General features: G+C 55.8%; 5 protein-coding genes across 5 annotated transcripts; 3 read left to right on the top strand and 2 right to left on the bottom strand.

Moving 5' to 3' along the window:
* Positions 1 to 192: 192 nt before the first annotated feature.
* CkaCkLH20_03821 (3-oxo-5-alpha-steroid 4-dehydrogenase) lies at positions 193 to 1,275 on the bottom strand (the record flags this gene model as incomplete). The annotated part of the gene is made up of 3 exons (XM_038886540.1): positions 193 to 860; positions 924 to 1,148; positions 1,239 to 1,275. 3 exons carry the CDS (start codon positions 1,273 to 1,275, stop codon positions 193 to 195), a joined length of 930 nt encoding a protein of 309 aa, XP_038748382.1.
* Positions 1,276 to 3,337: 2,062 nt separating this feature from the next.
* CkaCkLH20_03820 (uncharacterized protein) lies at positions 3,338 to 7,859 on the top strand (the record flags this gene model as incomplete). Its single annotated transcript, XM_038886539.1, has 5 exons — positions 3,338 to 3,987; positions 4,042 to 4,569; positions 5,916 to 5,951; positions 6,010 to 6,250; positions 6,462 to 7,859. 5 exons carry the CDS (start codon positions 3,338 to 3,340, stop codon positions 7,857 to 7,859), a joined length of 2,853 nt encoding a protein of 950 aa, XP_038748381.1.
* A 1,238-nt stretch (positions 7,860 to 9,097) lies between these two features.
* On the top strand, positions 9,098 to 11,302 carry CkaCkLH20_03819 (uncharacterized protein; the record flags this gene model as incomplete). The annotated part of the gene is made up of 1 exon (XM_038886538.1): positions 9,098 to 11,302. The coding sequence occupies one exon, from the start codon at positions 9,098 to 9,100 to the stop codon at positions 11,300 to 11,302; it is 2,205 nt and encodes a 734-aa protein (XP_038748380.1).
* Positions 11,303 to 12,486: 1,184 nt separating this feature from the next.
* CkaCkLH20_03818 (aspartic proteinase) lies at positions 12,487 to 14,031 on the top strand (the record flags this gene model as incomplete). Its single annotated transcript, XM_038886537.1, has 4 exons — positions 12,487 to 12,742; positions 12,815 to 12,932; positions 13,003 to 13,130; positions 13,196 to 14,031. 4 exons carry the CDS (start codon positions 12,487 to 12,489, stop codon positions 14,029 to 14,031), a joined length of 1,338 nt encoding a protein of 445 aa, XP_038748379.1.
* Positions 14,032 to 15,002: 971 nt separating this feature from the next.
* CkaCkLH20_03817 (uncharacterized protein) lies at positions 15,003 to 15,595 on the bottom strand (the record flags this gene model as incomplete). Its single annotated transcript, XM_038886536.1, has 3 exons — positions 15,003 to 15,306; positions 15,371 to 15,460; positions 15,528 to 15,595. The coding sequence occupies 3 exons, from the start codon at positions 15,593 to 15,595 to the stop codon at positions 15,003 to 15,005; spliced, it is 462 nt and encodes a 153-aa protein (XP_038748378.1).
* Between the last annotated feature and the right edge of the window lie 3,493 nt (positions 15,596 to 19,088).

Below are 19,088 nucleotides of genomic sequence, written 5' to 3'. Positions count from 1 at the left end.
GCTATGACACGAGATGCACATGGAGGCAGCGGTAACGAATTCGCGCCTGGTATTGGTTTCCCTCTCTTCTATACATCTTTTTGCGTTTTAATACACTTCACGATACCACTCGCAAGGGCGGGACTTTGCGGCCGTCGCAAAATGTGGCTTGATATCTGCGTTTCGAACTCGTTCCTACGAAATAGAAAGCGCTCAATAGATGCCGGGCAGCAGGACGAACTTCTTCTTCTTGTACGTGTCGGGGAACTCCTTGCGGTAGGCGCGCTCCTTGCCCTTGGCCCACTGGGACATCTGGACGGCGCCGATGACGATGAAGAGGAGGACGGCCCAGCTGCGGCTGGCGATGACGACGCCGACCCAGGAGATGATCTCGAACATGTAGTTGGGGCAGGTGACGAGGGAGAAGCCGTAGCCGCGGGGGATCTGGCGCTCGGTGCCGCCGCGGGAGCGGAGGCCGGCGAGGTTGAGGTGGACGAGGGCGTTGGAGGCCTCGCCGAAGAGGAAGACGATGGTGCCGAGGACGTCGACGGCGTCGTTGCGGGCGAGGGCGGTGGGCGAGGCGGGGGAGTAGACGTGCCAGGCGCAGAGGGCGCCGGAGAAGGCCCAGTAGAAGAAGGAGTTCTTGAAGATGTTGCGCATGGGCATGGTGTTGGCGGAGAACTTGTGGACGAAGAGGGTCTCGTACTCGCGCTTCATGAAGTGGCCGAGGAACATGGCGAAGACGAGGAGCTGCGTCGGGGAGAGGGGCTTCTTGGCGGCGTCGGCGTAGATGTAGGGGCGGAAGGCGACGAAGAGGCCGTGGATCAGGAGGGGGCCGAGGTATTCGATCACGAAGACGGTGCTCCATGCCATCTGAGGGCCTGCGGATTCGCTGGGTTAGTACTCGGAGGCAGTCGGTGTAGATTGGGGAGGCCTTGACGCACCGAGATCCTTGACCAGGACCTGGCCGGCGGCCATGACGGCCTGCTCGGCGCCGATCTGGGCCTTGCGGTTCTTCAGGGTCTTCTGGGTCGAGGGGTCGAAGAGGCCGACGCGGTTGAAGTCGCCCAGGCCCGTCTTGCTGGCGATGATCTTCTTGACATCCTCGACGGTGGTGTCGGGGGAGATCTCAATGGAGTCGGGGAGCTTCTTGATCGGCTTCTTGGGAGCTTCGCGCGGGTGTAAGTAATTTTTTAGAGCAAGGGGGTTTCCTTCTTCTGGAAGGACTATTTTGTAGACAGAAGAGGGATATTGCTTACAGCGGCTGCTCAGCTTGAGCGTGATTTTTGCGGCCATTTTGGACAGTCGTTCGCGCCCAGCTGAATTAGAGTGCGGTGTGTGTTCCGAGCTGTGTGTTGAACGAGATCAGCTCGAGGGCGGGCGCTTTCGAGTATTGGGTTTCGAGCGATTGTTGAGAAGCTACTGCACGGTCGTTGGAAACCTCGGTATGTGTGGGGTTCTTACGCATTGACGTTTATTACTGATAGTCGCATAATGTCTTAGTGATGCATCTTGGCTTGTTCTTAAGCGAGGGACTTTCGACGTCGAACACTCCGCTTCGCGATCTTTGAGCGTCGCGGGTCACAACGATGAAAGAAAGATGGAGGGAAAAACACCAAAATGAGGTTCGTTTGGAATTTATAGACGGGTTTCTGTCCTTGGACTCAGCCTTGGAACTGTCAGTCGCACGTCAGCCAGAAGAACGACCGCATGTTGGAGTCGACTGTTTCAATTGGACTGCTCTGTCGATTGTGCCTTTCTGACGCTTACGAACATGTTCAAGATGGCTAATTCGCAGCAGAGGCTTTCTCAGTGGTTGCAAGGTAAGATTGATTCGATGCGCTCTGTTGTACCTTTCCATCGTTTTCAGGGACAGGAGATGCCTCGTGGGTTGCGTCATCTAGACCAACTGTAGCAGCATGAGAAGAGTGACACCAAAACTTGACTGGATACCTTCGAGGACGAGGCGGAGAAAGTTGAAACCGGCCTTTTTTTTTTTTTTTTTTTTGGCAGCCTTTTTGGCAGCCACAGTAGTACTTTGAGAGCAGTACGTACGAGCAACACGAAAGAAAGAGAGAGCCCGTTTAGAGACTGATACATCTATGTAAATGAGAACACCACATGGCCTGTATCGAGAAGTGCACATTCGGCGTAGGGCGCTCCGCTTACTGATCGTGACAGACGACATGGTAACTCAGACTGAAGACCGGCGTAGACGATTGGCCCCAATTAATTGAACAGCATCGAACTGGTTCTTGCACATCAACCTTTGTGGCCTTTACCATTCCGTAGCAGCAGACAATACGCCCCTGCACTTGCTGACTGATGAATTTTCCGCAAACTCTCAATATGCTCGAATAGGTACGCTGTGTACTGGACATGAAGCTAAACCTGGTCCTTTCAATGATATTGAAGATGCTATTCATAACGTCAACAAAGAATGTGTTCCTGTAAATGTTTCCCAGCCGGGGAGTCATGGGACCTCAGTGATGTGCTGACCACGGTTCATTTCTTCCTCATAAATCCTGTTCATGAACGACCACATAGTTGCTTGCGGTCCTCTCGTGATATTCGAAGAGAAATTTGTGGTGTATCCTCGTGCATTCTTCGCCACAGCTTCCCAATCTGTTTCCTCCTTCAAATGTGCTGTTCCTGCCACAGCTCCTTTGTCTAAACGACAGCCATCCGACTGAGTTCTGCTTATCGAAAAGGCTCCGCAAGCCGCCTTGCCATAGGCCGGAGAGATCGCAAAGGTAAATATTTGAAGCTGCTGGCCTTGTGCGAACCAATCGTACGTAGTTCGCAAAAATGGACGCCGGCGGTGAACACCTCTAAGGGTTACTCTGGTTCTGATTCTGGGGCAGACTCACGGTCCTTTGGGTAAGGCAAGTCCGGTGGTAAGGTGATCTCCGTTAAGCTCTACTAAGAGTGGTATTGTCCTGGCCTGCAGTCGCTGTTTCTGTCGCAGAAGAAGATAAAAGCTTTCGATGCCGACTTGCCAGCTGCCCGCCCTGAGCGAAGCGTTTCCCTCTTCTGCAGTTGTAAAGTCGTAGACACGGCAGGCGCGACTTCGCCCAATGCTGAAAACTCTTTACCTTTCTCCCGCTCTCACCTACGACAACACGCCAACTAGCATCAAACACCTCGTCGTTCCAACCTGCAAAGCGATTCGACATCATCATTTGGCCATCATTCTTTTGCTCGACGCATCAGTGCTTCATCAATCCTTTATCGTCTTGGTACTCCGAGTGCAACATCATCACTTACTTTCAACACTGCACATAGTCCGGTACCCATGGACCAGCAACGCCCCGTGTCTTGCCGACCCTCGAAGGGCGTACCATTACGCCTCTATATCATGCCCGAGGCCCCATTGTCGCCTCCCGGATACGAATTTGTCCCTGGTCGCGATCACCACACCGAGGCTATGGACCAACGTTCTCCGACCGATGACAATGGAAACTCTCCTTCCCGCCCGCGGAACGTCGACGGTCGTGACTGCCATCAAGGCGGCTACACTGCACCCGCATCGATTCCTGTTGCGGCGCCCCACCACGACATCGAGCGTGCGTCGTCCTCCCGCGCATCAAGCCAGGCTCGAAGCTCGCCGTTCACAACGCCCGCCGGCTCGCCCGCTTCCGTCGGCGAAAATACCTACCATAAAAACCTTTCCCAAGGACATGTGCAGAGAAACGCTTCGGTCGGCCCGCCGGCCAACGCCCCGAAAGGTCCCTCTGGACGTCAACAGCAATCATCTTGTTCTGCCACTAGACAAAATGGTCCGCCTCCCAATGCTCCGACAGGCCCTGCGGCTATGCGAATCCAAGATCAACGACGTAAAAAGCGGCAACCGCAACAGGAGCCGACATATCTGGCCAGCGGCCAAGTTTCGTACTCCATGACGTGGAAAAGCGATGCTAAGGAACTGCACGAAGACTTCGAGAAGTACAACAACTTTATGAACATCATGGGTGTCAAAAACGAGTCCCGCGCGCCTAATTTTCAACAGTATATATTTCTCCGTTCAAGCTGCTCAAATCGCAATTTCCGCCTTATGAATAGAAAAGAGGCGGCGAGGAATGCAACTAGGCAACGAAGAGCGACAAAAAGAAAGACAGACATGGAGCGTGATGAGGAAATCCGGAAACTGCGGGAGGCAAAACTCGCCAGGCGCGACCTGTTCACACCATTCTTCGTGGAAATGTGGTGGGACAGAGCTGTGCCAGCCGTTGGCGGCAGCATATGGCCCTCTGTTCCGGATCAGAAGAGGGTTGGCGACGGGAATAAGAGCCGCAATTCGCCACGATCTTTATGCTCGCCCCCGGAAAACAAAGCCGAGCAAGACGGTGTTGATGCGAACACGAGAGACAAATCGGCCAACTACTTCCTGGGGCCGACCCAGAAGGCCATCTCAGAAGAGGAGTCTCTGGAAATGTCCATTGGCGATCCAGAGCCCAGCCGTGAGAGCTGGTATCCGAGGGAACTTATCGACTTCATCGACGAAGATACGGATAGAAAAATCCAGGAAGAATCGGAGAACAAAGAAAGACAACTGCAAGAGAAGGAAAACGAATCTGGGGATGAAGAAGCGTGGCGAAAATACCTGGTTGAATGACCTACAGTTCTGGGTCTTTGAGCATTTGCAACTCTGGCTTGGAAAACACAGCATTTGCAAAGTTCTGGGGGATAGCGAGTCTTATTTTCTTGGTCTTATCAGAGGGCTTTGGCGGAGGGAACGGATGGGACGGTGTTGTGTACAGCGTATCCCTTCTGGGTAGAGGCCAATATCGGGAGCGGTTGCAGCGAGACATTAGCTGGGACAAATGCATTTTCTTTTGGACAGCTTCGTTTTGGTGTTTTGGACATCTGGTAGGGATCTCAGTGACTCGCCGAGAGAGAAGGTGGAGGAGGGCAAGTTTGCAAAGTTTGGACAGAGGAACACATATACCAATATCCATATATCTGCTAATTTCGAAGGGAGGGACTTGACTTCACGCCCAATTCAATAAAGACGGGAGAATCGTATTTCATTAGCTGCACAATGTGTGTATACACACTGGCAAAATGACCGATCAAGGTTTGCGTGAAAAGGTCACGTCATCATACCTTACATGGCTCCATATCGAACTGCTGTCGTCAAGCAGCTGGAGTTTGCTGATTGTACGGCTACTTACCTATATCTCATATACGGATATCTGCGATTATTTCTGTTGACAAGAGCGCGCTTGCCACCTAAGCTTCTAGGAGAGCTGAGGAGCTCTCCCCGCACTGAAGTAGAGCTCCTGAAGAGCAGCTAATTTTGGCTCAGACGGGAACAGGTTAGGTCCAGTTCATTCGATGGACGGCAGCAGGTATAACCGAGGTTCAGCCGTACGCTAAGGTACCTACGCGCAGCTGGAGAGCATCTAGAGGGCAGCCGCTCGCCTACCTAAGCTGGAGGTAGTTGGGTAGGACACTGGAGGGCTCTACCCAAATGCGGTGAGTGGTGGGGCCTTCCAATTCACCTCACCTCACCTCAGCCTCTCTCTTTCTTGCTTGCTGTCCTTCCACGTACCGCCGGGTCCACGTCCTGGTCAAATCTTCCCTCCACACAAATAAACCTCTCCTACTCGCTCCTCTGCCGCCGTCGCCTCCTCACCACCTCCCACCGCCCGCCCCCCCCCAATTCCATCTCTACCGTCGCGCAACCTTTCTCACTTCGTATTTTACTCCATCAACGGGAGCGCGTCAATCGCACCTTGAAGTTTTATCTTTCCTTTATCGTTCCGACAGTCGCAACATCAGCTTCGTTGCGTGCTTTACGCGACCCCTCCCATAACCGAGATGTCAGAATTCTTAGGGTACGGAGACCTGGCCACCACGCCCCCCCGATCCACTCCCCAATCGCGTCTTTAAATGCGCGCAATCTCAACAATTTCGCTAACTCTTCCTCCTAGATCTCGCATCTCCCTCATCTCCAAAAGCGACATTCGGTAAGGACTTGGTGGACGTTCAATGCTGCTCCCCAGTCCCCTTGCTCATCGCCTCTAGATATGTCGGCATTCTTCACGAGATCAACTCGGACGAGTCGACCGTGTCGCTCGAGAATGTTCGCTCTTTCGGCACCGAGGGCCGGAGGAGTAGACCCGAAGAAGAGATAGCACCTTCCGATCAGGTTTACGACTACATCATTTTCCGCGGCAGCGATGTCAAGGACTTGAGGATCGAGGACCACCCGGGCATCAAGGAGAACAAGCCTCCTGCCATGCCCGAGGATCCTGCCATTGTCAACGTAAGTCGAGCCCTCAGTGCAGCACTCTCCCCTCCTTGACAACGCCTGTATGATGAAGTATTGCGGATGTAAAAATTATCGTCTTGTCGGAAAAGCGCAAAAACGATGTCGAAATTTCCGTTGCCTTCCTTCTGACTCTCGGCGTCATGTTGTCTTGGAACATGCACTTGGCATTCTGTGGGACACGGCTAACATGTTCTTCCAACTTTAGGCTCGCCCTCGTCCTGGACAAGGACCTAACAACCAACCTCCACCGGCACCCGGCTTCGGCCAGCCTCCTTTCCAGAACAACTTCTACCCGCCTCCCGGACCATGGGGTCCTGCTCCTCCTGGCCGTGGTGGTCCAGGTGCTGGAATGGGTGGTATGCCCTACCCTCCGCCTCCTGGATGGTTCCCTCCTGGTCCTCCGGGTCAAGGATTCCCCCCCGGCCCTGATGGATGGAACAACTACAACTACCCTCCTGGCCCTCCCGGTCCTCGTGGTCCTCCTGGGCCCCAAGGCCCTCAGGCACCTGGTGCTGCACCCGGTCAAGCTCCTGAGAACCGCGGCACTCCTGGCGCCCAGGAGGCGAAGCCCACGCCGATCGGCGCTGCTGGTGACAAGCAGAAGCCCGCTACCCCGGCGGCACAGGGAACCCCGAGCGAGCCCAAGACGACCGCCCCGCCTGGCTTGCAGCAGCAAGCTCCTGCACCAACACCCCCAGTCGATTCAAAGCCTTCCGTCGCCGAGGTCAAGGCCACGGCTGCACATCTGGGTACAGCTGGTCCGTCGAAGCCTGTTGAGCTACCAGTTCCGACGGGACCCAAGAACCCCGCGCGCGTTCAGCCTGCCATTCCTCTCGCAGGCTCCATGCCCAAGGCTTTCCCTGTTCCTGTAAACGAGAACAGCGCCGCGCAGTCCGCTCCCAAGGCCGCTGCCGCCCCTACCGCTGCAGCTGTGCGCGACGCCACCGAGGCAGCCAAGGCCGCTGTTGCTCTTGCCATGGCCAACATGAACGCCGGTGCCGCCGCCGTATCAGCCCCTCCCCAGGGCAACGGCAACGCCATGGACAACTTGACCAAGAAGGTCAACGAGATGAGGGTCAACGCCGCTCGACCTACGCCCGGAGGCGGTCGTGGTCGCGGCCGCGGCGGACGTCAAGGCCAGGGTCAAGCCAAGGTCGAGGTCCCTGACGCCGACTTTGACTTCGCTGGAGCCAACGCCAAGTTCAACAAGGGCGACTTGGTCAAGGAAGCCATCGCTGGCTCTCCCCTGGGCGAGACTCCCACCAACGGAGCCGTGCCTAACGCGGTGACGGAGGCACCTGCCGCTGAGGCAATTGGCGGAAACCCTCCCAACGCGTACAACAAGACCCGTTCCTTCTTTGACAACATCTCGAGCGAAGCCAAGGATCGCGCAGAGAACAACGGTCAGAAGCCCGGCGGCCGTGAATGGCGCGGTGAGGAGCAGCGCAAGAACATGGAGACCTTTGGCCAGGGCAGTGTTGACGGCGGATACCGTGGTTATCGCGGTCGGGGCCGCGGTCGTGGCCGTGGCTTCGGTCGTGGTGGAAGAGGCGCATACCGTGGCCGTGGCGGCTCGGATGCCGCATCTCCTGCTGCAAACTAGAAGATTCCTCTGGCTCGGATGCCTACGAAGGTGACCCGGGGTACTCTTCAAGAGACATCGGTGGTTTAACGAAAAAGTTCATGATTTCTTCTGGACGTCTCGGTTTTTGCATTGGACACTCTGAAATGAGGTCTCGACACTTTCTACCATGTATTACCACTCCCTCGATTTCGGGTTTTCTAAGGATTCCGTTGGCGATGGAGCACTGGGCTGGCAAGTCCTCTACGTTGAGTTGGCCAGATGGGCAGGAATCATAGGACTGCTTTTTTTGACACGCATGGAATCGGATGGAGTTTGGCAAGTGCTGGCCGCGCGCAATGGGGCTGCGGTCTTATGAGTGTGCAGTGACGACAAAATGGGTTTCAGGCGTGGAAAGTAAGCATTGAGTTATCCTTTTGGGGGCAAGAGGTATCCAAGACAGCGTGATGCTATGACAGAGATGTGTCCGGTCTCTGGACAAAAAGGGATGAACATAGGAAGGAAGGTCCATAAGATATGGATTGAAGAACAGGAGAAAGAAGAATTTTGGTGGTGACCCCCTAAACATAGGCAACGAGTGTTGGACGGGAACAAAGCCTCGTTTGCTGGATAATAGAAAGCGTCTACCGCCACCTATTACTTTGGCCGCTTGTGAACGTGCATGTCCATGATTCTCATTCTTGGTAAGAGTCAGCAGTATCCAAAGATGTGGATGTTGGTGAAGAATGGTACTGCTTTTGCACGAAGTTTGATTTCACAGCCTTGAGAGTAGGGTGTAAGTCTTATGGGGACAACTGTTATTTGCTGTGCAATGTTATGTAGTAACCCTTCTTCTATATCTCTTCAAAATCTCACCACACCTAGAGAGTATATATGCTTCATGATATATCCAGAAAATAAAATCTGGCCTGGTAAGTTTTCAGGCAACTGTGGCTATGTGAATGGCCTCGCCCTCAAGGTCGAATGGCTGGGGCTTGAGGTAGGTATGTTAAGATGACAGCTGCAGACAAAGGAATCATTCATCTGGTGTGATGGTCATTCTTCGGTATGTGCTGCAGTGAATTTTTGCCCCGCCAAACCCCGCCACACGTCATATTCTTATCGGGGCCTTCCCGGCGTGACGCATCACTGCAAGCAGCCTTTCCCACCACACAAACAACTTACCTTGCCTACCTCGACTGGAACGCCCGAAGTGGTAGATGCATCTATTCTAGTTGCAACATTCTTAAGTTCTGCAAACCTCTGAATATTTTCCCATCATGTCGACCCGCCAGCTTCGGAAGCTGCAGAAGCAAAAAGAGCTCGAGCAGCTCCAGGAGACTAAAGCCGAAGAATCCAGCGACGATGACGCGCCCGAGCCCGCCCCGGTCAAGCCCCGACAGAGCTTGTTTGCAGCCCTAGGCGGCGACGACAACGAGGACGACGATGACGAGAAGTCCGACGACGCACAAGAGGAAGTGAAGCCGGACTCCGAGCCCGAGCCAGTGCCCCAGCCGGCGAAGAAGAAGAACAAGAAAAAGAAGAAGAAGGCCAAGAAGCAAGCCGCGCAGGCTAAGGACGACTCGGACGATGAGAAGGACGACGAGATCGAACGCGCGCTCCAGGAGCTCAGCGCCGCTCGCAAGGCCAACTCGAGCGCGACGGACAACCTCGCCCAGCGAAGCCGCGACATCGACGAGCTCTTGCAGATCAACACCCAGAACCTCCGCGCCATCAACGAGATGCGCGCGCTGTTCGGAAAGGAAGCAATCCAGGCCGCGCAGGACGAAGAGCGGGCTGAGATGGAGGCGGCGCGCCGCGCACAACGCAACAACAGACAAGGCGTCGACCTCGAGACGGCGCTTCGGGGCGACCCGCGAGACAAGCTCTCCGAGGTCACCCTCCGCCGCAACGTGTTCGTCCAGGGCAAGGAGACGTGGCCCCGCGCGACGGCCGCTGGCCTGGTCATGAAGGAGATCAAGAAGGGTACGGACGGCCTCGTTGAATTCGCCTTCGTCCACGAGAAGGCCTACGATAATGTCCAGTTGATGTTCTTCAGCTGCGTCCAGATGGGCGATCCGATGCAATTGGTCCAGATGCTGTTGCGGCACCCTTACCACATCTCGACCCTGCTCCAAGTGAGCAAAGTCGCTGTGCAGGATCAGAACCAGGCCCTCGCGGCGGACTTGTGCGAAAGGGCACTGTTCACGTTCGGTCGAGCTACGACATCTGCTTTCCGCCAGAAGCTGGAGCAGGGCAAGGCTCGGTTGGACTTCCGGCGTCCTGAGAACCGCGAACTCTGGCTTGCTGGATACACATATCTCAAGAGCTTGGTCCGCAAGGGAACCTATCGAACGGCGCTGGAGTGGGCCAAGTTGCTCTACGGACTTAATCCCAACGACCCTTACGGCATGAAGTACTTCATCCACGTTCTCGCCATCCGCGCGCGTCAGGCTGCCTGGCTCATCGACTTTATGAACACCCCGGAATACGTGTCCGATGAGACGGATGACACCTACATCACGCAAACTCTGGTCCTCGCGAAGCTTCAAGTGGGCGACGTCGAAGGCGCAAAGCTTGCTGCCGTGGCCGGAATGGAACGTCTCCCCTGGCTGTACTGTGCCCTCTTCCAGGCCCTCAACCTCGAGGCGCCGGCTCCCCTCTGGGGTGTACAACCCGACACCGACGAACGCGATTTCTGGACGAGGCTGTACGTTCACCAGGCGAAGGACATTTGGAACAACACGCAGGCCATCGACTTGCTCAAGGACGCCGTCAAGATCGCGAAGAAGCCGACGCAGAGCCTCCCGCAGGACAAGCAGGCGGACACGCGGACGGCCAGATGGGTGTGGCTGGAGGATACCCCGAGCTTGCTCAGCGGCATTCCGAGATCGATCCTCACGCAGGAGCCCAACTACGCCTTCGACCCGCTCCCGCCCCCGAAGGAGTCCAACATCTTCACGAGCTCGGGAACGCAAATGCCGTGGCGCGCGGGCTCGCACTCGGGACTGGAGGGCGACCACATGCTCGAACAGCAGCTCCGCGCGCTCGAGAGACAACTCGCGAGACAGAACGGGCGGAGACGTGCGATGGCCGGCGGCGCTGCTGCTGGCGGCGCGGCGGCCGGTGCCGGGGCGATGATGGGCGCGTTCCCCGATGACGAGGGCGACGACGATGGTTTCGGTGATGACGACTTTGGCGACGCCGGCGGCGACGCCTGGGAGGGCGAGTTCGTCGACGAGGATGGCGAGGGTGACGGGGAACAGGCACCCTCCGCCAGCGTCGTGCAGAGGCTCGCGGACCTGTTGGCGAACCTGGCTCCCGGCGGCTGGCTGACTGGGTATGGAGGAGCAGGAGGACCAGAAGGGGAGGAGGAAGAGGAAGAGGACGCAGACCCGGACGACGACGACGAGCTGCCGCCGTTGGTGGATGCCGACGAGCGCGTCGACGACCGTTTCCCTCAGCCGCCTGGCGGATTCAACTAGGCGGGAGTGGCCATGGCGGTGCTGACTTTGTTGGACCAGGAGAGGTATTATTAGAAAGACGGACACTTGCTCTCGAGAAGCTTAGGTAGATATCCGTAATTGACAGAACTCACCCCCAACTTCTCGTCCCAAAATACCCACCCCATCATGGGACACTGAACGGCCCGAAGATCTCCATCTTTCTCACCGAGTCCAGCTCCACAAACGTGGTACGAAAGAGATAGTACTACTACCCGTCCCGTCAGAAGCACAAACGTCTCCTCACCTACCCAAAGGCAAGCTCCCACCAGCCATCACGGGGGACGTATCCCGCAGACACTCCCGGTCTAATCTTCGGACACACTAAAGAAACAAACACCGCCGGAAGATATCGCGAACGCACGCTAACTCCCGCCTCACTTTTCCGTCTTGCCCCCTCTTCTGTCCATCTCCATCTCCATCTCAGTCTAACGTCATGACAACCTCACACCAAAAGACGCATGTTTGTCCCATCAGTCCCGCCGAAACCACCCCTCCTCATTGTCCACCAAGACCCGTCGTCATCAGGATAAGACAATTCCAAACCCCCATGCCAATCTCATCTCCCGATCTGACCCTTTCCCTCCTCTCCTCTCGTCTAAAAACCATCCTCTCGGCTCAAAAAACACGCGGGTACCCGCACCGGGACGCAGATCCGGTGCGTAACACACACACATTCCACAAAACAAGATAGAGACCGACAGGAAAGAGAAAGAAAGACAAACCTCTTGTTCCCCCAAAGACAACAACCATGGGGAAACAAGAAATCGCAAAGCAAAACGTACATTAATTTTATTTCCAGCCAGACAGGTTTTCCTTTCCTTGCTCTTCCCGTCTCTCTTGCGAAACAGCAAACAACGCTAGATGTAAGGGCAACATGAGACCAACCCACCCCCCTCCCCGCCCCTGGGACGATCTGTCACTGTCGCTGTCGCTGTCATTGTCAAAATGAAGAAAAGAGGGTTCGAGACATCGTATCAGGCCATGAAGGGAGTCCTCATGTATATATATTGACAGGACAACCTCCGTTGAAGTTTTGTCGACAGAAGAAGAAGAAGACCGCATCGGCATCCTTCACTCGCTCCATCCAGGTTTTACCGTCCATCTCTTAATCTTAATCATATTTTATCAAAGTTAGTTGTTCGACTATGTTCTCCAAGAAAAGCATGTTGCCCCTCTCGCTCCTCTTGACGCTGCTCCCAGCGCTGGGCCACGCGGTCCCGACAACCCAGGCCGACGTCGACAATGACCCCGCCGCCGCCCCGGCCCGCCCCGGATCTCCCTTCACGATCCCCGTCCGCGCCAACCCGCACCACGTCCCCGACGGCCCGGCCGAGCTCGCGGCCGCGTACCGCAAGTGGGACATGCCCGTGCCGGAGGGCCTCGAGAGGCACGAGCTGTCACGCCGCGCCGGATACTCCTGTAAGTTGGATCAATTCGCCCTTCAAAGAAGAAGAAAGGCATATGTATTGCGGCTAATATCACCCTGCCTAGCCGGAATCTCGGCCGCGACTAGCACCGGCGGCGACAGCTACTGGCTCAGCGACATCTACGTCGGCTACCCCGAGGCGCAGGCCCTCCCGGTCATGATCGACTCCGGATCCCCCGACTTGTAAGTCGTCTTGCGTCCCTTCGATCAGGTGCTCTTGGACGAGTAGAACAAGTGCTGACAGCAACGCTAGCTGGCTGTTGTCCACCGACACCCAATTCCCCGAGGTGGCTTCGTTGGTGGCGAGACCTCCCCTCTACAACCCCAAGTTGTCCGAAGCAAGCCAAGAAGTCCCCGGCTTCGCCTGGAACGTCCAGTACAGTAGGTCCCATCCCATCCCGTCCCCCCTTTCCGTCTCTCCACCCGCTAACAAACCCCCCCCTCAGGCGACAAAGGCAGCAGCGACCTCCGAGGAAAGGTCTACTTCGACAACCTCCGCATCGGCAAGATCGGGGACCTGCACTGGTTCAACATCACCAACGCGACGATCCAGTCCGCCGTGACCATCGGCCCGCGCATCGCCGTCGACCCGCGCCGCACCGGCGTCCTCGGCATCGCAAAGACCCGCCGCTCCACAATCACCCCGCAGATGCCCACGACCATGGACCGCCTGCGCGCCGAGCTGCACTTCGAGTCCATCGGGATCGACCTGCGCCACAACTCCTCCCGGGGCTTCTTCGACTTCGGCTCCGGCCGCACCGGCGGCGCCGCCGACCTCGTCCACGAGCCCGTCCCCGTGCCCGCCACCGACCACTGGGACTTCCGCGTGAGCCTGTTCCGCATGAGCACCATGGGCGAGTCCGAGTGGTGGACGACGGCCTTCCTGGCGACCGTCGACACGGGCACCAGCCTGCTCCTGCTGCCCGGCATCTACGTCGCCAAGTACTACTCCGAGATCCCGGGCGCCACGTTCGACACGGACCTGCAGTCGTGGCTGTTCCCCTGCGACATCGCGTCTGGCATCCCGGACTTTGAGTTCCAGACGAGCGGCGGCTATCGCGGTAAGCTTCCCAAGGAGTACATCAACTTTGGTCCGGTGCCTAGCGCTACCGACAAGTGCTTCGGCAGCATCCAGAACAGCGCCAGCAAGCAGGCCATTTTCGGTGCGGCGGTCCTCAAGACAATGTATGTCCAGCTGAATTATGGCGAGCAGGGCAGTTTTGTCAGTTTCGGCAAGAAAGGACTTGATGCTTGTTCGTTTACCAGCACCTGCACGGTGTAGGTTGTGGCTGCGACTGAGATGACGGAGGAATGGGTGATGGGTTGACAATCTCGGAATGTGGGCTGTCTCGTCGTCGAATGTCCGTCGGTGAAAACCCGTTAGAAGGTCCTGTCTATCTCGTCGAATCTCCAAGTTGTAATGTCCTTTATCCAGATTAGTGCTTTCGGCTGATATCCGCAATCAAATTGCAATGATACCTTTTCCCACATGAAACCACACCGCCGCCATAGGTTGAGATGGCCGAGTCATCACTCAGACACAGCTAGCGCAAATACATAGTTCGTAACGATTCAGATGAATTCCTCTGCTTCCCCTGGTATATACAGACGCAGCCCTATCTGCTGGTCTCAGTCATCATAGGGCGCGTGTCCTAGTCCGGACCTTCCACTCTGTATGCTAAAACTCCCCGACGTGACGATAAAAAAAAGATGCTGGGCCCTGTAGGGCGGCAGATGAAGAAAAACCAAGTGCAAAAGATATCGTGGCGAATCAGGAATGGCATGCCTCTAAGCGCCCGTGAAGAGGCCAGTGGCTGGTATAGCGAGCGACGCCCCATCACAAAGTGTGATCTCCGGCATGCGATAATGCCAAGAGCGGCGGTGATCCAACTCAGGCATCTCACTACGCGCGAGAAGCCTCGAAGATCCAATGCCGACGTCGTGGAATGGGGTAGGCCGTGAGAATCGCAGAGTGCGGGTATATGCGGGAATGCGCTCGAGCATTGATGTAAAAGAGTCCGGTGTCGCAGTCTAAAATAAGGGATCTCTACCCTCACGCCCGTCCACGGTCGCCGTCTGATTGGGCAAAACGAGCAAGTCAGCATTTCGCGGCTCCAAGGAATAAGGTGACTGTCATGGCTTGCTCGTAGTAGTGATGGCTCTGTTGGGAGGGAGGGAACTCAGGCGGGACGTAGTAATGTGGGTATCATGCGAAATGGTGAATCAGGAGGAGTAGGTAGGTAGAGTAGCTGTTCAGTGTCGGGGAGGCTTGTCGTCAAGGTCATCCTTGCCGACGAATTCGTATTCACCTTCGCTGGCAGTGGGTGTAGGCGGCATGTTGGCCGAGGACGGGGCATGAGGCTGGTTCTGGCGCGCCGTACCTGGTCGTGACCTGACCATCTCAGCTTCCTTGGACAAGGCGGCGACCGCGTCCTTGGTGGCTTGCCGGTCGGCAGGCTTCTGGTTGGTGTTGTTGCTCTTCAGGCGCTCCTCCATTTCGCGAATGCGGCGCTCGAGGGCCTCGAGCTCGCTTGTCTGGGTCTGAACGGTTTGCTTGCTACGGGGGCCGTCAGTGGTCTATTCGCGACGGAAAAGGCAGAGAACGTGATTGGTGGGCTTACCGCTGGTCAATCTTTTCGTCGAGGTCGGCAACGCTGTTCTCGATGCGGAAGATGTCCATCAGCTCCGCGGAAAAAGAGCGGGCAATAGTACTGCGAGTTGGCAGTCAGCACGGCGGCTCAATCCAGTATGTCGAGGCAGTTGCAATTGGGGACGCACGATTGCGGGCGACGGCCGTTGGGGACCCAGTCGCGGTCGAGCTCAGCGTCGGTCATGTTGTGCGCCATTTCGTCGGTGTTTCTGGTCTGCTGCAGAGACTAAAAGTAGGTTGAAGAGGTGAAGTTGGGAGAGAGGACGGCGAGAGACCAGGGATCGGAGAAGGTTGGGTTCGCAGTGGACGAAAAGGGAGGATGATCAGCAACTAGTGGGTGGTTGACAGTATCGACAGGGTGCTTGTCACACTAGTAAAGCGGTAACCCAGGCAGGCGGTTGTAATATGCGGTGGATGGGCAAACGATGATATGGAAGTAAGATGGAAACGGTGAAGCAATATGCTGAATGCTGTGTCGCAAAAAAGAGACGAAGTCCAGGTCGTGTAGAGTAGAGGTGTGGCGGAGGATGTATCTTTAATGCGCCGTCGTGGACGAGGATGGCAGCGGCCGGAGGAGCTGTTTCGTCTGCAAGCGGCAGGGAAAAGGGGATCGTTGGTTAATGGTGGGAGCAGGTGGGAGGGGAGGAGGAAAAGGCAAGGAAGGGCAAGATGGATGGCGGTCGAGATTTAGATGCGGGATGACTTGGACTTTGTAAGACGAGGCAAGGGGAGAGCCAGAGCCGACCGCTTGACCTTGACCTTGACCTTGACCTTGGAACAGTGCCCGCCAGACTGCCGACTGGCAGCTTAGATTCGGAGGAAAGCAGGTGGTTCTAGGTTGTCGATAGAGCGGTGCCTGACATCAGGGCCGGTTGGTGTCCGTACATCACTTTAGATCACAGGCTGGGAAGGGATAAGGGCCAGGCACAGGCACAGGCACACAGGCACAGGTACAAGCACACGCTGCACAGTATGAGGTGTTGGCAGAAGCAAACCAACGGTGTACCCGATGATTGTGGGGTACATTATGTTCATGTTCTTCTTTCCTTCATCGTCTATTTCCTCTGCTTCACTACCGATGACTTCTTTTCCTTCCAGATTTCCTTCTTGACTTCATCTATCATCTGACAGCAGACACGCAAGGAGGACGAAGAAGAATACAGGAAAACACCCGTGCTACGTACGGTATCAAGGTATGCTCGCCCACTCACTGCGAGACCTTGGTCCAGCTGGTGGAGGTGCAATTACCAGGTTACCATCTGCAATCAGCTGCGAAAGCAAAGGCCTCGAGACCCATTCAATTGGGCGCAGAAGATCGAGAAGGGGGGAGTCAAGGACTGCAGTGTGGGAGTGTTCATGCGACATGACCGGGACAGGCGATCCAAATCTAAAAAGCACCGCAAATGGGGTGGTCCGCATGGAATTGACTGCATTAATTACCCTCCTGACACCTTACAGCGCACACATACCAAGTCCAAGTACCTTACCTACCTCGGCCATGGCGGGGGAAAGCATGAAGATGATGGAGGGGGTTTGTTTGAGGCCATGTATCGACTCATCGCCAATCCAGCTGTACGGGCCACAGAGCGCCTTGTGTCGACGTATTTGGGTGGGAGCGTACGGATACCTCACTTGCTCACCTCAGAAAGATGCCATCGCGCCCTGCGAATACCTACTTCAGACATGGCCATCACGGCAAGAAAGCCACCACTTAATCACTCTGCACGTGTCTCCTCTGCACCACAAGGCAGTTGTTCTCGCTAAGCGCTACTAGCGGCAAGCTGCCTTACCTTAAAATAATGTAATGTTCCGTTCCCCTTCCATGTGCAGCTGGGACACTGGAAATCCTACGTGCCAACCCTTCCTGCCAGCAGCCACGGCGCCGTACGGCCACATTCCAGTCCAGCGTCCAGTCCAGCTCGCACCTGCCGTCGGGCGCGATGACGGCAGATAAGCTAAGGTACGTACCCCCGGTCCCGGGAGCATCACCACGAACTCTTTCCCCTCCACCTGCGCGCTCTCCACGAACACCCGAACAACCACCACCTCCCACCAGACCTTACCTTAAATAAGTCCCTTTCATCATGCCGGCAAATTACGCCTTCCCCAAACTACTCAGCTACTCGAAACGAACCAAGTGACCCGGCCCGTCCAGTTCGTTTCCAGACAAATTCTTCACATATTCCACGCCCGGCCAGTCAGCTGTGCCGTGTTTTTCCATGAACCGTTGGCTGTCATTCGCCAGTCACCACATGACGTCCGAGTCTCGCAGCCGCATCAGCAGTCCTTTGTCTAATACCCCAAGCACACCTCAGATGAGATACCCTGCATGCGCCTTCAGATCCCAAACCCAACTACATCGACATCTTGCACAAACCTCCGAGGCTCGATGCAACACACACGCACACGCAACGCCGTCATTGCGCCCGACTTCATCGTCAGATCTCACCTAGGTATTTACCCCTCCCCTCCCACTGCCATCATTCTTCCTCCCTGCCGATAAAATAAAGGATAGGAAAAAGGGGGTCCCAACTTCGCGACTCTGCCAATTTGACATGACATCAAATTTCGGTCTGCCCTGATCAATTTGACTTCCTGGTCAAACCACCCCCAAAACCCGACCAAAGCGCGAAGGGAAGTCCCGCCGTAGCGCCCAGCCGCCAACATCTTGCCTCTGTGTTTAATCTCGCCAATCCTCGCGGTGGATGAACGCCCAACGTCGAACCGCAAACCACCACGAACCATTCCCGGAGCCCTCGTGTAATGGGCCTCTTTCTCCAACATCTCGGGCTCCCGCGGCTGGGTTCCTCTTACTTTTCACACGGTGTAGATATCTTTCTCCCCGCCGAAGCGCGCCCAGAACAGCCCCAGCAACTCAACACGAGCCCTGCGATTCATAGCTTAATATCCCCCCCTCATCAGCGCAGGGCTCACCATCGTATCATCCAAGTTGCGGCAGAACGGACCAAAAGCAACGATGACGCAAGGGGGAAATCTTCTCGACCAAGTCCTGTCTGCCGCTTTCTCCGGGGCCCAGCCCGATGCGAGTAATTCCTCAAGCGAGTGACAGATTGACATATTGCCTCCACTCCACTAATACAGCACAAAAAACCATTAATTACGTGACCGGACGCGAAAATCCGCGTCGAGAGCACAAGTGGTGCGCGCACAAGTAGCCTTGAAGAGACGATTATTGTACGATGGGATGAATGCCGTTACGAGAAGCACACGTTTGCTGGAGGTTTTCCCAGCTGTCTCGTCGCCAGCTCTTCAGTTGCGTTCAAAGAGGCTCAAATAGCGTTGCCGTCGAAGCGGCCGTAGAGTTTGATTGGAATCTACTATCGAAGGATCCTTCCAAGGACAGCGTCGCTCAGACCTGGCAGCTATGGCAAGCTTATTTTGACCTGGCAACTGTGCCAGCTTGCTTGCAGAAGATGTGAGCCCAGGTATTCGGTAGTCCCGTCTCCCGCATGCCAAGAACTGGGGGAAAGAAAACGCTGCTTGATCACATCGGCTGGCCTGCGGCATAGACGTTGCGATCCCCCTCTGTGCGTCTTCACTGTGACATGTTCAGACATCGTATAATTCAGACGGCAAGCTTTGGACCGCGGTACCTTCCGAGTTGTCAGAGACGTCGCGATCCCAGAACCGACAGTGATCCGTCTACTCGGTTTGGGTTGACAGTTGAA

The sequence above is a fragment of the Colletotrichum karsti genome, assembly GCF_011947395.1.
Source record: "Colletotrichum karsti strain CkLH20 chromosome Unknown Scaffold9, whole genome shotgun sequence".
Classification (NCBI taxonomy): domain Eukaryota; kingdom Fungi; phylum Ascomycota; class Sordariomycetes; order Glomerellales; family Glomerellaceae; genus Colletotrichum; species Colletotrichum karsti.
The sequence above is the reverse complement of the archived record's forward strand: the minus strand, read 5'-3'. Positions and strand labels throughout refer to the sequence as shown.